This window comes from Salvia miltiorrhiza, chromosome 4 (genome assembly GCF_028751815.1).
Source record: "Salvia miltiorrhiza cultivar Shanhuang (shh) chromosome 4, IMPLAD_Smil_shh, whole genome shotgun sequence".
In the NCBI taxonomy this organism is placed as follows: Eukaryota; Viridiplantae; Streptophyta; class Magnoliopsida; order Lamiales; family Lamiaceae; genus Salvia; species Salvia miltiorrhiza.
Genome location: NC_080390.1, coordinates 36,046,083 through 36,059,145, shown reverse-complemented (window position 1 = coordinate 36,059,145; position 13,063 = coordinate 36,046,083). Strand labels below are relative to the sequence as shown.

Sequence of the window (13,063 nt, the reverse complement as noted above, 5' to 3'; positions counted from 1 at the left end):
GGAAGCTATTCTTTATGTGCTATTTGGAGTTAATTTATTCCTTGGAGTCTTGAATGCGAAAAGGGATTAATTAATCTACGTTCATAGGTGGTCGTTAGAGACGCTTGTGAATAATATAGTGATCTTTCATCAGGGTTGGATTAAAATTGGTAATTGAATCAATAGGTTAAATGCATGTAGTTGATTAGTGAAAGTACATCCCTAGGGTCAGAGCTTTCTTTATATTTGAGTTAATTATCATAGTTTTTATGCTCTTTAGTTTTATTTAGTTAATCTTAGTTCAATATTCACCTTCATAATCGTTTTACTTGCATATTGTGAGAGTCTGTGTAGGAAATAGATAGAGTGATTTCGTCTTACAGTCCCTGTGGATACGATATCCGATTGCTGTTTATACTACGATTACACCGTGTTAGTTGCGGTAATTTGTTGCTAATAAAATAGTGATCAACTTTTTGGCGCCGTTGCCGGGGACTGTTTAGATTTTGCTTTAATATTTCCAATAGGACTTTATAGTACTGCAAGTTTTCTTTGTTTTTATTTTTATTTTCTAACTTTTATAAGTTGTGTTTCTGTAGGTTGCATATGCACACAAGATCTCACGGGAATCCTCTCTTTGAGTTTGACCCTGAAATCAACAAGACCTTGCGCAATCTAAAGAAGCAGAACGATCAAGTTGAGACAGAAACGATGGCTACTCCAGAACAAATCCAAATTCGAGAGCTGCAAGAGCAGTTGAAGAAGCTGCTTGATGCACAGGAGACGAGAGAGGCTCAGAAACAACCAGCTATCAATAAAGCGTTCATACCACAATATGTGTACCAGGAACCCCCAAGAGTGAACGTCAACAACTTTGAGCTGAAAACGGGTCTGATCACGATGGTCCAACAGAGCCAATATGGTGGACAGGCGATCGAAGACCCTAATGCGCACCTGGCGCATTTTCTGGAGCTGTGTAGCACGGTAAAGATGAATGGTGTCCCTGATGACATTATCCGTCTTCGTCTTTTTTCCCTTTTCACTGATGAACGGTAAAGATGAATGGTGTCCCTGATGACATGAATGGTCGTACTAGTTTGTGATGAAAAAGAAGTTTATATTAATCCTACAAAACGTACTATTTGACATAAATAGAAGTTTTTACAGACTCTTCTCTCCTTCTGGATATGGTGAGTCTATTGCCAAATTTTGAATCCATCATTTCTCATTCTCTCTCTCACACACACCCGGAGTTAGATTCCCTTACCATATCATACTCGTATATGCAGAGCTTGAGCGTGAGTAATCGCGCTAACTGGGGTTTCACACTCAGCACAACTCCAAGAGCTTGTATTTCGCAGGTAGGTTCCTCAGCTTGAATGTTTTCCTTTCTATGAGAATGAATTTTCGAATATATATTCGTAGGAATAATAATTTGATTATCTTCTCTTTTGGTGAAGTACATAGCATTTTATTTCTAAAAATTCAGTTTTTATGGGTCCTGTTATCGCGATGAAGAGATAAAGTCGTCAAATTGTGGACAGACGGTGGAGTGTGGATAACTTCTTCTATGCGGTTACCTGCAAATTTGGAAATTTACAGTCAAAAGCTTTGGTTATTTCATACATGTGCAAATTAGTTACACTAATTTTGAGTCAGTACTTAAAATAGATATATATGCTAATGTATACATATACTGATATACATGTGTCTCTGTGTTTGTATGTTCTTAGTGGATAAGATGACTTGTTTTGGCACCGTGCAAGTAGATATTTATAAGCATGAAAGCATTACATGCTTTATTACTGACACTTTTTTCACGTTAATTGGAATTTTAAGAATGAATTTTGTAGGTTAATTGAAATGTTTGTCAATTCTTTCCAAATATCTTGAAAAATGGCTCGAATACAATCTTAAAAGAGACAACAAAATATGGAAAATTCCCAAATTTGTTGGCGTGTATCAAGCCATTTTAATAGCATATCATAACTGGAGAAAAAGGGAGCTTTGTCAGTTGAAAGGAGGTGTTCCTGTAATGGAGTAATTGATTCAATTTACATATCCAGAGTTTGTTTGGGTCATATAATTGCAATTCTGTTGTATCTCAAAACTCAATGAGAACAAATCAGTCGGGCGAGGAACTTGAAGTTATTACTAATGTTACTTTGGCGGGCTCGATGCTCATTAAAGAATGTGATATATCCTCACTTCAGTCCAAATATTTTGGTTTGTTATCAAACTGTGCATTAGGCTGTCACCAACAATAAGTCTTGGCACTATATAGCAGATTTGCTTAAATTTTTCTGTGAATGATATCAGAAATGAGTGGTTTGTTTATCGCAGACTGCAAGAAGCATGAGTTCACTGATAAATGTAGGTTAAAGATGACATACTTGAATCTGTAACTTGAAGAGATTCAACTATTTTTTCTGTTGAAGGCATAATGAGTTGTCGTGAAAAGGTCAGACATGGCATGATAATGATAATTTGAGCGGACTAACTGAATGGTGCTTGACATGATAATTGTTTGTTTAAATCGAAGGAGCCATCGCTTCTAGGAAGGGTTCATCTGATGATTCTGTTACTTGTGTTTTAACTGTGTCTTTCCTGATTTCTGTAACTAGTCGAGCAGATATATCATTGAATCCGAAGATTCAGTAATGGTAGTCTCTATTAATCCATATGAATTTTTCAGCAAACTTTCTGTCTAGCATTAGGGAACAAGAAAGAAAACAAGGGACATAGTGGGATCTTAGAACTTGACCCAACTGATAACTTGGTTGAGAATGATTCTCAAAAGCTCAAGGAATACAGATTGCCTCCTTTGGTTAGTGCATTGAAAGCTTCAGTGGAGGAAAATGCAGCCAGTTTTCACTTTCCTGGACATAACAGAGGACAAGCAGCTCCTTCATCATTGACCCGACTAATTGGTGCAAGACCGTTTCTGCATGACTTGCCAGAACTTCCAGAGCTTGACAATCTTTTTGCTCCTGAGGGACCTATTTTGCAAGCACAAAAACAGGCAGCTGCACTTTTCGGAGCATCAGAGACGTGGTTTCTTGTTGGTGGAAGTACATGTGGGGTCCAGGCAGCGATAATGGCAACTTGTTTGCCTGGAGATGTTCTCATTCTCCCACGAAACTCTCATATCTCAGCAATATCTGCCATGGTACTATCCAGCGTGGTACCCAAGTACATTGTTCCCGAATATGACCCTGAATGGGACATAGCCGGTGGCATTACTCCTTCGCAGGCAAGAGCAACATAGCATTTATAATTGTGGTAAAAGTGTTTCAAGTTTAGAGTTTTTCTATTGTACATCTCTGATTTATGAGTAATGAATGTTTGCCTTCCCCAAGAATAAATCATCTCCATTAGTTTTCTGTTAATTTTAGATCAATGTTATAACAGGTAGAGGAAGCCATCAAAGAACTAGAGATGGAAGGTCTCAAACCAGCTGCCGTTTTTGTCGTATCACCTAGTTATCATGGTGTATGCAGTGACATTGGTGCGATTTCTGAGCTCTGTCAAAAGAATGAGATCCCTGTAATTGTTGATGAGGCTCACGGGGCTCACTTTGGCTTCCACCCACAGCTGCCAGTCTCAGCTCTTGCTCAAGGGGCTGATATTGTCGTGCAATCGACTCACAAAGTACTGTGCTCTCTTACACAGTCATCGATGCTGCATCTTTCCAGTAATCTTATTGACAGGGAGAGGATCTGCAGGTGCCTTCAAATGCTTCAAAGCAGCAGCCCAAGTTATCTGTTGTTAGCGTCATTAGATGCTGCTACAGCTCAACTAAGTGATAACCAGGGAACCATTTTCAATGAAGCTATCGAACTAGCTGTGGAAACAAGATGTATGATCAAAGAAATCCCCAGAATCTCACTCTTTGACACCGCGAACTTCCCTACAGCTCCTGCTATTGATCCTTTACGACTCACTGTAGGCATGCAGAAACTTGATCTTTCAGGGTTTGAAGCTGATGATATCTTATACAGGACCTTCGGGGTGGTTCCCGAACTTGTTGGAACACAGTCTATTACATTAGCGTTTAACCTTGGAACCAAAAGGGAGCATACTTTGAGACTTTTGTCAGGATTGGAGTATCTATCAGCAACTTGCTCTCTCACCTTGGATGAAGAAAGAGAGATCAACTTCACAACTTTAGCACCCTTCGATGACTTCAACGTGGTTTTGAGTCCAAGAGATGCCTTTTTTGCTCGTAAACGAAAAGTAAGCCTTGAGGATAGTCTAGGTAAAATATGTGGGGAGCTGATATGTCCTTATCCACCTGGGATTCCGGTGATGATCCCGGGTGAGGTTGTTACGGAGAGAGCCCTCAAGTACTTGCTGCATGTTAAAAGCAAGGGTGCCACCATCAGTGGAGCTGCAGACCACCTCCTCTCTTCCCTCGTCATATGTGATACCTAAGGTATCATTGTTCTATCAAAGTTCACATATTTGCTAAATGCTTGATTTTTGGAGGTGTATATAATGGATTTATGCTCATAATGTTGTATAGGTTGATCCGATTCTATGTTGTCGACATGTACTCGTGCGTGGTTTTTTTTTTTTTTTTTTGTATGAAGATGAGGTTCTTGTACTTTAGAAAATATGAGAGAAGGGATTTTCATTATCATTAAAACTGGCGCATGTCTTCTATTTGAAAAAATTAGTTCTTCACACTAGTGTATTAAGATTAGGTTTTTGCGTCTTAAATCATCCACATTGGTTGTGTCGGTACTTGGTTCATCCATGCTCTGGATTCACTTATGAGTCAAATGCTGCATTGAGTTGGCTCATCATGTTAACTCATATGAATTAATTGGGATGAGTCACTCGTATGCTGCATCAGTCGACTCATCGGCCAAGCTGACTTGAGGCGCTTGTACTGCATGCGCCACACATAAAAATGTTATGAGTCAAGCATCAACTGACTCATCGCTAAGGCTGACTCGAGCCGGCGGTGAGTTAGTCTAATGTGGATGCTCTTATAACATTGATCTCAAGTAGGGAGGTTTTGATTCAGACAAAAGCTAGTTGTGCATCTAGCGCAACGCAATTTTGATTCAGATATGATTTTTTTTATTATCGAATCAAGCCTCAAGTTTTATTTATATGAGTATTTTGAAATGCAAGAGTTTATTTGAGCTTAATTGAGCCTAAGAGCTTTCTAAATTTAGATGTGTTTATATTAATAATTATTTTATTTTATCCATAATAAAATATTATATTCATTAATTTTATAATAACAAAATATAAAATTAGTTAGAGACTTATTTATTAATGAACAAATATAAGTTACATATAATTAATAATTTTATATTTTCAAGTCAACTTTTTAATAAATTTGTTCACGAGCTAATAAACTTCACTAGAAAAGCTCTAAGGAGCTTTTATCGCGTCCATATCCATATTATAGCTCGCTAATAGCTTGATTTATTTATAATCCTACATTTACCAATGAAAATGATTCGCAGCGAACTACAAAAAAAAGTAGACAAACTTTTCGGGCAAGAGAATACAAAACAAAACAGAAGTTGAATCAAGTACATATATAATCTGCTGAAAACACTTCTCCAAATATGTATACAAGAATTGCGAGCTATGTATTTAGCTCAACACTATTTTCTTTCCTAACAAACAAATCAATAAAATTGTTTTATGAAATCCGAACTTGCACATATTTAGCGAAAGTTCAATAAAGCAGCCCCCATGTCAGATCCGCGCTAGGGGGGGCTAACATTCTACAATCTACCTTACAATAATACAGGTTACATTTTTATAGAAATATTGACTTATTTGTTTATACAATCTACATCCGACTAGCCAGTACAAAATTGCAAAGTACGCCTCTTCCCGAACATCAGTAGCACTTGCATACCTTAGAAAGCGAGTAAGGTGAGAAGGTGTTGAACATGATGTCATCATGAGTCCGATCAGAGCTGATCGGGCTCCCTCATTTTGAAAGTTATCGGGCTATGAACTAACTCACCATCCACCCACTTTCTGGATTTTGTTTTCTTCTTCTTTGCTGATTGAGTTTCGGGCTTCAGATCAGGTGACTCTGAAAAGTCAATCGAAGGGCCCGGCCTGCTGAGCTGCAAGTCTGTGTCCACATCAGGTCTTACCCATGATATGGGCTGAACTGCAGCATAAACAGAATGGTATCAACTTACATCTGACATAGTCAAATATGTAGAATCCAGTTTTAAGAATCACAAGTTGGAAATAAGCGCAAGTAATTTTTTCCAACCTAAGGGGTGGTTTCTTAACCAAGTTATAGTCAAGTACGCTTGAAGGACAAATATGATGTACAGGGAATCATGGTCCAAAACCATACCTTAGCGAGTAAAAATATTTAGAAGATTCTAGACTGCTCAAGGAAAATAAATTCATATTACAGTCACTTGCCATGCACAAGTGTCTTCGGGACTCGAATGGAAGTGTTATACAGTTTATGCAAGTTCAAGATTGTCTAACTGCAAGAAACTGGAAACTCAATTGGTCAAGTAAACATCCAAACTAAAATTATATATTTGTAGGCCAAAGACAGTTATCAGAATACGATACTGATTCAGATTTTTTAACAAAGACTGTTTAAGATAACCCCAAAGGATCTCCACTCCAAAAAAAAGACCAAAAAAATAAAATAACTAAAGTATCCCATAACTGATGTCCATATAAGTAAAAGTAAAGTTTCAAGTCACCTTCTGAAGGATGAGGAAATCTTAACATCCCAAGATCATCAGCATCACTTGTAGGTGCAGCACGAGCAGGATTAGGACGCTTCCGCACATAGTTTTCTTGCAAAGGTCTAGGGATTTGAAAGGAAAATTGTGACAATCTAACACCTTGCTCTTTGTACTCTGGGTGCTCCTCAAGGTACCTTGACATTTAATGCATCGTAAATCAGACAATGAAATGTGAGGAAAATTGTCAACAATTCCAGTGATACACAACAAAGCTATTGATACCTCAGAAATACCATACCTCTGAACTTCCACCATTGAACGAAGTCTCTTGCCTGACGGTGCAACATAATAACTGCAAAGAATCATAAAAGTAAAATCAGATGGGTATCACTTGTTTACCATAAGCATGAACACTACATCAATTACTATTTATCAAAACAACTGATGCAGCAAATAAATAGATACAAAAATCAAGCTTCTCTGTCAAGATCCACTTTATTCAAGTAGCATTTTGATTTCTCCTTATTTTCGAAAATTCTAGGCAAATTAAAAGACAAAGGGCATGTGTTTTACAACCTTTAACTATGACATAAAGAAATCACTAGGAGTCCGAATTGTTCTTGCAATAATCATTAACATCCAGGATATTTAGTACACTCAGACTCAGTTAGGCATTATTTCAGGCTTTCATTGAACTGATCAAAGTATTACAGTTACTTAGGGCAGGCAGACAAACAAATTTAAAATAATAGACTGTGTGAAATAGAATACATACACATCTGCAAACTTGCTGCTCCCTTCACCTCTGAATTTTAGAAGTCGCTGCCAACCAGGAGGAGGTCTAGCGATACTAGGTTTATCAATTGCCCAAAGCCTACTGCCATCCTGCACTAGATCAGGTGGATCATCACATGATATGTCAGGCCGCCATTCCCTACCTGCTTCACAGACGAAAGGTTGTTCCATAATATGCTCCCGTATATCTTCATACTTCTCCTGTGTTGGAATGAGCCTCCATTTGAAACAGTTTGCGCACTGAACAGTGAAAGCCCCTACAGATAGAGCTTTCTGATTTTGCCTTTGAGAAGATGGTCGATCACTAATGGGATCTGGGATCTCAGCTTCACCAGACCCATTAGCAGTAGGATTATAAAGCACCAATTGGTATTGAGAAATTTCAGATGGGTTTTCTTCATTTTTCCTGCTATGATTTTCTAACCCTCCTGCAGAACTAAAGTCAACTGGATCTTGAGAATTGGCAGCCAGACTGCCTGGACGATAACTATTTATGGCACCGGACTTCTCACCCACATTACTCAGGTGATCAGCAGTAGTCAAAGAGTTGTTGACAGATTTTTCACTTTTTAATTTGATTGTAAGTTTTAATGAATGTGGCTCCATCGCTCTCTCCTTCAGCTCTATCTCCTCACCACCTGATCTGCAACAATATGATCATCAAATCATACCTAATAAGTTTATAAAAACATCCAAAAATCTCAATGACCTAATCTAGTAGAAGTTGAGCATGGCATGTGGAATCTTTAATCCTAGGAACATCTCCAATAACTACCACTACAGAAGAAACACATTCCACATTAAAAACTACTCCCTCCATCCCATTAGTAATGTCCCAATTACTATATTGAGATGTCCCACTAGTAATGTCCCATACCCTTTTTAGTAAAAAATTAACTATTTAAAATATTATTAATAGTGGGCCCAACTCACTTTATACACCAACTCACTGAAAATAATCCTTAAATATTTTCCACCAACTCACTTTATACACTAACTACACTTTTTCTTAATCTCCGTGCCCAAAAGTAATGGGACATTACTAATGGGACGGAGGGAGTATTAAACAATTTATGAAACCAACTATATTATAGTAGAAGATGAACAAAATGAAGCAATTAAAGGAGCATAATCTTGCAGATGACGCTAATATATTACTCTGCAAAATTAAGGAAACAAAGATGCAGGCAAGATGCTGACAGAAGCAAAAGAAACCATTGAATAACAAAAGGTTAAAACATAAAGGAAATCACAAGTTGTACGTGTAGTTAAAATCAGATAATCACAAAATTTTGTTCTATTGTTTTACAAGCATTGACATATGACCACTGTATTCATACTTTTGTTTAAACTTTAATATCATGAAATAGTTTAACAGGCTTGCATTAGGACTGATAAGATGTTCATACGTATAGAATAGCATCGTGACATTCATAGCTATGTGATATGGCTTATCAGTCGACAAAATATGCAAGTGACATCATATTTACAGTTGAAACCTATGAACCAGTTTCACAGGCTTGAGCGATGACTTATGAGATAACAAGCCCTCTAAGTTCATATATTTCCATATAGAGTAGGGTCACGCTGAAAAGTTTGGCAAATATCATATACAGGTACTCCTCCAATTTCATAAATCCTTAGCATCTATCTGTAAGTTCATATACATGTTACATGCATAACCAACTAAAATTCACAAATCTGTTTGATACAATGAATAAATGAGTGCAACTGAGAGATGGAAACTAGAATCTCTTATCATATCAAACCATGATCCTTTTAGATAAGAAAACAACGACTAGGGACCAATTAGATAGTTAATTGATATTATCCCCTAAACGTCACAAACTACAATAGCATGAATGCATGATTAAGTGAGTAAAATCGCTCTTTATGCCTAGTGGTCATATTCACATACTAGTTATGACTACATGAATTAAAGAATGTCAACCAAATTTGAGAATCAGACTTTATAAATTTGAAAAATTCTTTACTAAGATTAGTCCGCAAGAAATCCTGGACTCGGTGTAACATTCTCATTCCTTTAGTTCCACAGACATTAAAATAAATTGATGCATACGCAATGAACATTACACACACACACACATACACATATATATAAGGGTTAATTTCTGGAAATAACATACCATTTGCTTTCGGCACCACTTTCATAACATTGTAATTACGACACTATTACTTTTTTTGGCAATTATAACACCCCAAACTTTTTCAGTAAAATGACGTTGTTCCATCAGTAAAATGACGTTGTTCCATCAGTACAACAGAATTATTATAGGGTACACGTTGGACAGACTTTGCTGAAAAGTTTTGGAAATGTTATAATTGCAACTTTTTTTGAAAGTGGTGTTGGAATTACTTAATATAACTGAATATGCAAACAGTCGCACTATCATCCTTTCTATCTCAGATGGTAGCATATATTTCCATCCACACGAATATGCACATAAATGTGGCAGGAGATAAGACTGACAGGAATTCTATTCTTTGTAAACGAAATGTTAAAAGCAGACATAGTTTCCGAACAAAAGACTGCAAATTATTCTTATCCTGACACTATTATTTCATTAGGGGGCACTTACCTTGAAGGATTAGCCTTGATAGATAAAAATAGTAAGGCTAATCCATTGTTTACTTAGATGGATTGAAACTTTGGGATATCCCAAGGCCATTGATTATTTCTATCATTTAAGCTAGTTTTGCTTGAGTCTTATCCCATTGAAAGGGTGGGATTGGAGAAATCCTACTCTTGAGGATAAAAATACTCAATCATCAATCATGTATCTTATCAATCATGCAAAGTAAACGCCCCCTTAGTGTATATGGAGTAAAAAATATGAGTGGTGCAACCAAAGGACAGGAAAGTATGAAGAATGGAAAATCAGATCTAAAATTATGTAGTAGTTTTTTGCAACTTCAGCTGAACCAAATAAACTGCATAAAATGCATGTACGTACATGTTCACATACTATACAAATGCATGGCATGCTATCATGCTCACTCATATAAAGTACTCCCTCCGTCCCACCGAAAGTGGTGCACTTCTTTTGGGCACGGGATTTAAGGAGAATAAGATTGTAGTGTAAAGGTGTGTATATGTGTGTGGGGCCACATTATTTGTAGTGTAAAATTATTACCAAAAAAGGAAATGCACCACTTTCAGTGGGACAGCCCAAAAAGGAATACGCACTATTTTCGGTGGGACGGAGGGAGTATAAACAAAGAAATAATTACACCAATAAAGTAAGATGAACTTAAATTAAGCTGTTAGACTACCAGTACAGACAATAGATTCACTAATAAACACATATACAGATAAATCATTCGCCTTCCTACACTAGTTATTTCACTCGGGCAAGGAAAAAAATAATGTTACAGCATTCAACCATAGAGCATTTAAAGGGAAAAAAATAACAGAATTAACAACGTCCATTGCCATAAGTAAGCCACTAATTATGGTTCCCATAGAAATGTTTCAAGGATGGCAAACATGAAAACCTTCCCTTTTCAATAAAAATATGAACTCTACTGGCATCATAAACGGGCATAAGAAATTACGTAGAAGAAGAGATGGTGCAGATTCTTGAGTTCACCTTCAAAAGAAAGGAGATATGGACCTCATATATGATATAACACCAAAAACATGAAAATAGAAGGCCTAGGATCAATGGAGCATTCACCTATTTTTTCTCGATAACACCAAAGTTACTTAAAAATATGTACCATAGCATTGTCATAAATCATCAATTTTGTTTATACCAAATTCTTGTACCAGATTTTTGCCAATAAATAAGCATTCATGATACACAAACAAATAATTTTTATTTTGTTTTCCAATACCGGAGATGCCAACACTTTTTGCCTTAGGAAAGATCAATATGCATCAGCATACATCTTTCAAGCTGCAAGACCTTGTTCTTTATATAAAAGCATAAGCTTATCATAATATAGCAAACTCAAAGCAGCAGCAATACTACATGGCAAAATAACCACCAGTAGAAGATGAGGACTCAATAGAATTCTAGTTCAATTAACATAATTAACCCCTACACAGAAAAATGCAAATCGAATCCGTGCAGCATATACCATCATTCCTTAAAGACTGTTGCTACAAAATTATGAACACAAAATATATAGTTACAAGATAAATCCATCTGCAGACCACAAACACACTAGCAAAATACACGCACATACACACAAAAATTATATAGAGCTAACGAAAGTAAGAATTAAATGTAAGATGTTTTTTTTCTTTCATCACAAACAATAGCAAAGAAAGAATTCGGGAGTATACATTCTCGAAAGATATATCCATCTCCAGACCACGAAACAGCTATCACAACACGCGACACATATATGTATGTATAAAGAGCTAAACAAAAGAATAATTACATGTAAAATCATTTTTCTTTACATTTTGCACATAAAATAGGCAGAGGAAGGTACAATTCAGGAAAACAAAATCCACAATCAATCTATTTATAGAAGGGAAAGGAAGAACAGCTGAATTACATGCAGACCAAAACACATGATAAAAGAATCAAAAGATCCACAGAGAATTAAATTGATAAACACAAATATCTTCAGCTGAGTTAATGAAAAATCAAGCATTAAGCAAAAAGAGGATCAGCAAGAAAGAAACACGAGGTAGGGCAAGAAAATGTTAGGAAATTCGCACATCTAACCCATAAAAAAGCAATTACATAGCTAAATGGAAAGTGAAAGAGGGGGTTAAAGAATTACATTGAGGGGTATTGAGGAGATCTGACCCGATTATGTACAGCAAAAACACGATCACTCCATGATTCCAATGCGATTCGTAAATGCAAAATCCTATGAGAGTCTGTAGTCGTCTCTTCGAGAGTGAAGTTTCTGCAGAGGTTTTCTTCTCCTCGAGAGGTGAGGGTGAGAGAGGAGAAGAGGATGGGAGGAGAGAGACACTCCAATACGTTACATAATAGATTTGGGTTTCGAGGCAAAACTTTTAGAACAGTAAAATTGCACTCTATATCCGTTCACAAAACATAATTAGAAAGAGTAACACGAATTCTAAAATATTAAAAAATAATTAAATATTGTAAATATAGAAAGTGTTCCACCTTTTATTTATTTATTTATTTATTATTAAAATAGAGGTTTATTATAAAAGAAAAAGAAAAATCAACCCTTGAAGGCACAAAGACGGAGACTAAGGGCACAAAAGAAAGTGTTTCACCTTAATATTAAGAGTGAGTTCTCTTTGGTTGTAAATTTATCATGGGAAAATGAAGGATAAACAAAATTTCACCCTTTAAATCATTCATTTCTTTTCTCACATTTCCTACTTGACCCTTACTCATTCCTCATTTACACTACAAAGGAGGGATAATATTATCCCTCCAAAAATGGTGTGATAATATTATCCCTCCTTTGTAGTGTAAATGAGGAATGAGTAAGGGTCAAGTAGGAAATGTGAGAAAAGAAATGAAGGATTTAAAGGGTTAATTTTTTTTTTATCCTTCATTTTCTCATGATAAATTTACAACCAAAGAGAACGCATCCTAATAATGATTAATGAATTGCATAATGAGCTA

The 13,063-nt window shown here is 36.3% G+C and overlaps 2 protein-coding genes across 5 annotated transcripts; one reads left to right on the top strand and one right to left on the bottom strand.

Annotated features, from left to right (window-relative positions):
* The first annotated feature begins 1,078 nt into the window (after positions 1-1,078).
* On the top strand, positions 1,079-4,627 carry LOC131021379 (uncharacterized). Of its 2 annotated transcripts, XM_057950544.1 has the most exons (4): positions 1,084-1,169; positions 1,269-1,340; positions 2,675-3,232; positions 3,391-4,627. In XM_057950544.1, the coding sequence occupies exons 1-4, from the start codon at positions 1,167-1,169 to the stop codon at positions 4,411-4,413; spliced, it is 1,656 nt and encodes a 551-aa protein (XP_057806527.1). In that variant the 5' UTR covers positions 1,084-1,166; the 3' UTR covers positions 4,414-4,627. The 2 variants fall into 2 exon arrangements, with proteins under 2 accessions (XP_057806526.1, XP_057806527.1); XM_057950543.1 differs by having other exon boundaries at positions 1,079-1,340.
* Positions 4,628-5,518: 891 nt separating this feature from the next.
* Positions 5,519-12,486, bottom strand: LOC131021378 (methyl-CpG-binding domain-containing protein 2-like). Of its 3 annotated transcripts, none has more exons than XM_057950540.1 (5): positions 12,234-12,486; positions 7,453-8,115; positions 6,976-7,029; positions 6,693-6,871; positions 5,519-6,130 (listed from the first exon to the last, which is right to left on the bottom strand). In XM_057950540.1, the coding sequence occupies exons 2-5, from the start codon at positions 8,076-8,078 to the stop codon at positions 5,922-5,924; spliced, it is 1,068 nt and encodes a 355-aa protein (XP_057806523.1). In that variant the 5' UTR covers positions 8,079-8,115; positions 12,234-12,486; the 3' UTR covers positions 5,519-5,921. The 3 variants fall into 3 exon arrangements, with proteins under 3 accessions (XP_057806523.1, XP_057806524.1, XP_057806525.1); XM_057950541.1 differs by having other exon boundaries at positions 5,519-6,125; positions 12,234-12,475; XM_057950542.1 differs by having other exon boundaries at positions 5,519-6,125; positions 7,453-8,110; positions 12,234-12,461.
* Positions 12,487-13,063: the final 577 nt, after the last annotated feature.

What these genes read in the sequence shown, in the direction of transcription:
- LOC131021378 (XM_057950540.1), bottom strand. Translation starts at nt 8,078, where the DNA reads ATGGAGCCACATTCATTAAAACTTACAATCAAATTAAAAAGTGAAAAA. An exon ending in TCAATGGTGGAAGTTCAGAG is followed by an intron (nt 6,872 to 6,975) that starts GTATGGTATTTC and finishes TTAAATGTCAAG; the next exon opens with GTACCTTGAGGAGCACCCAG. An exon ending in ATTTCCTCATCCTTCAGAAG is followed by an intron (nt 6,131 to 6,692) that starts GTGACTTGAAAC and finishes TTTATGCTGCAG; the next exon opens with TTCAGCCCATATCATGGGTA.
- LOC131021379 (XM_057950543.1), top strand. Translation starts at nt 1,167, where the DNA reads ATGGTGAGTCTATTGCCAAATTTTGAATCCATCATTTCTCATTCTCTC. An exon ending in CAAGAGCTTGTATTTCGCAG is followed by an intron (nt 1,341 to 2,674) that starts GTAGGTTCCTCA and finishes TGAATTTTTCAG; the next exon opens with CAAACTTTCTGTCTAGCATT. An exon ending in GTGGCATTACTCCTTCGCAG is followed by an intron (nt 3,233 to 3,390) that starts GCAAGAGCAACA and finishes ATGTTATAACAG; the next exon opens with GTAGAGGAAGCCATCAAAGA.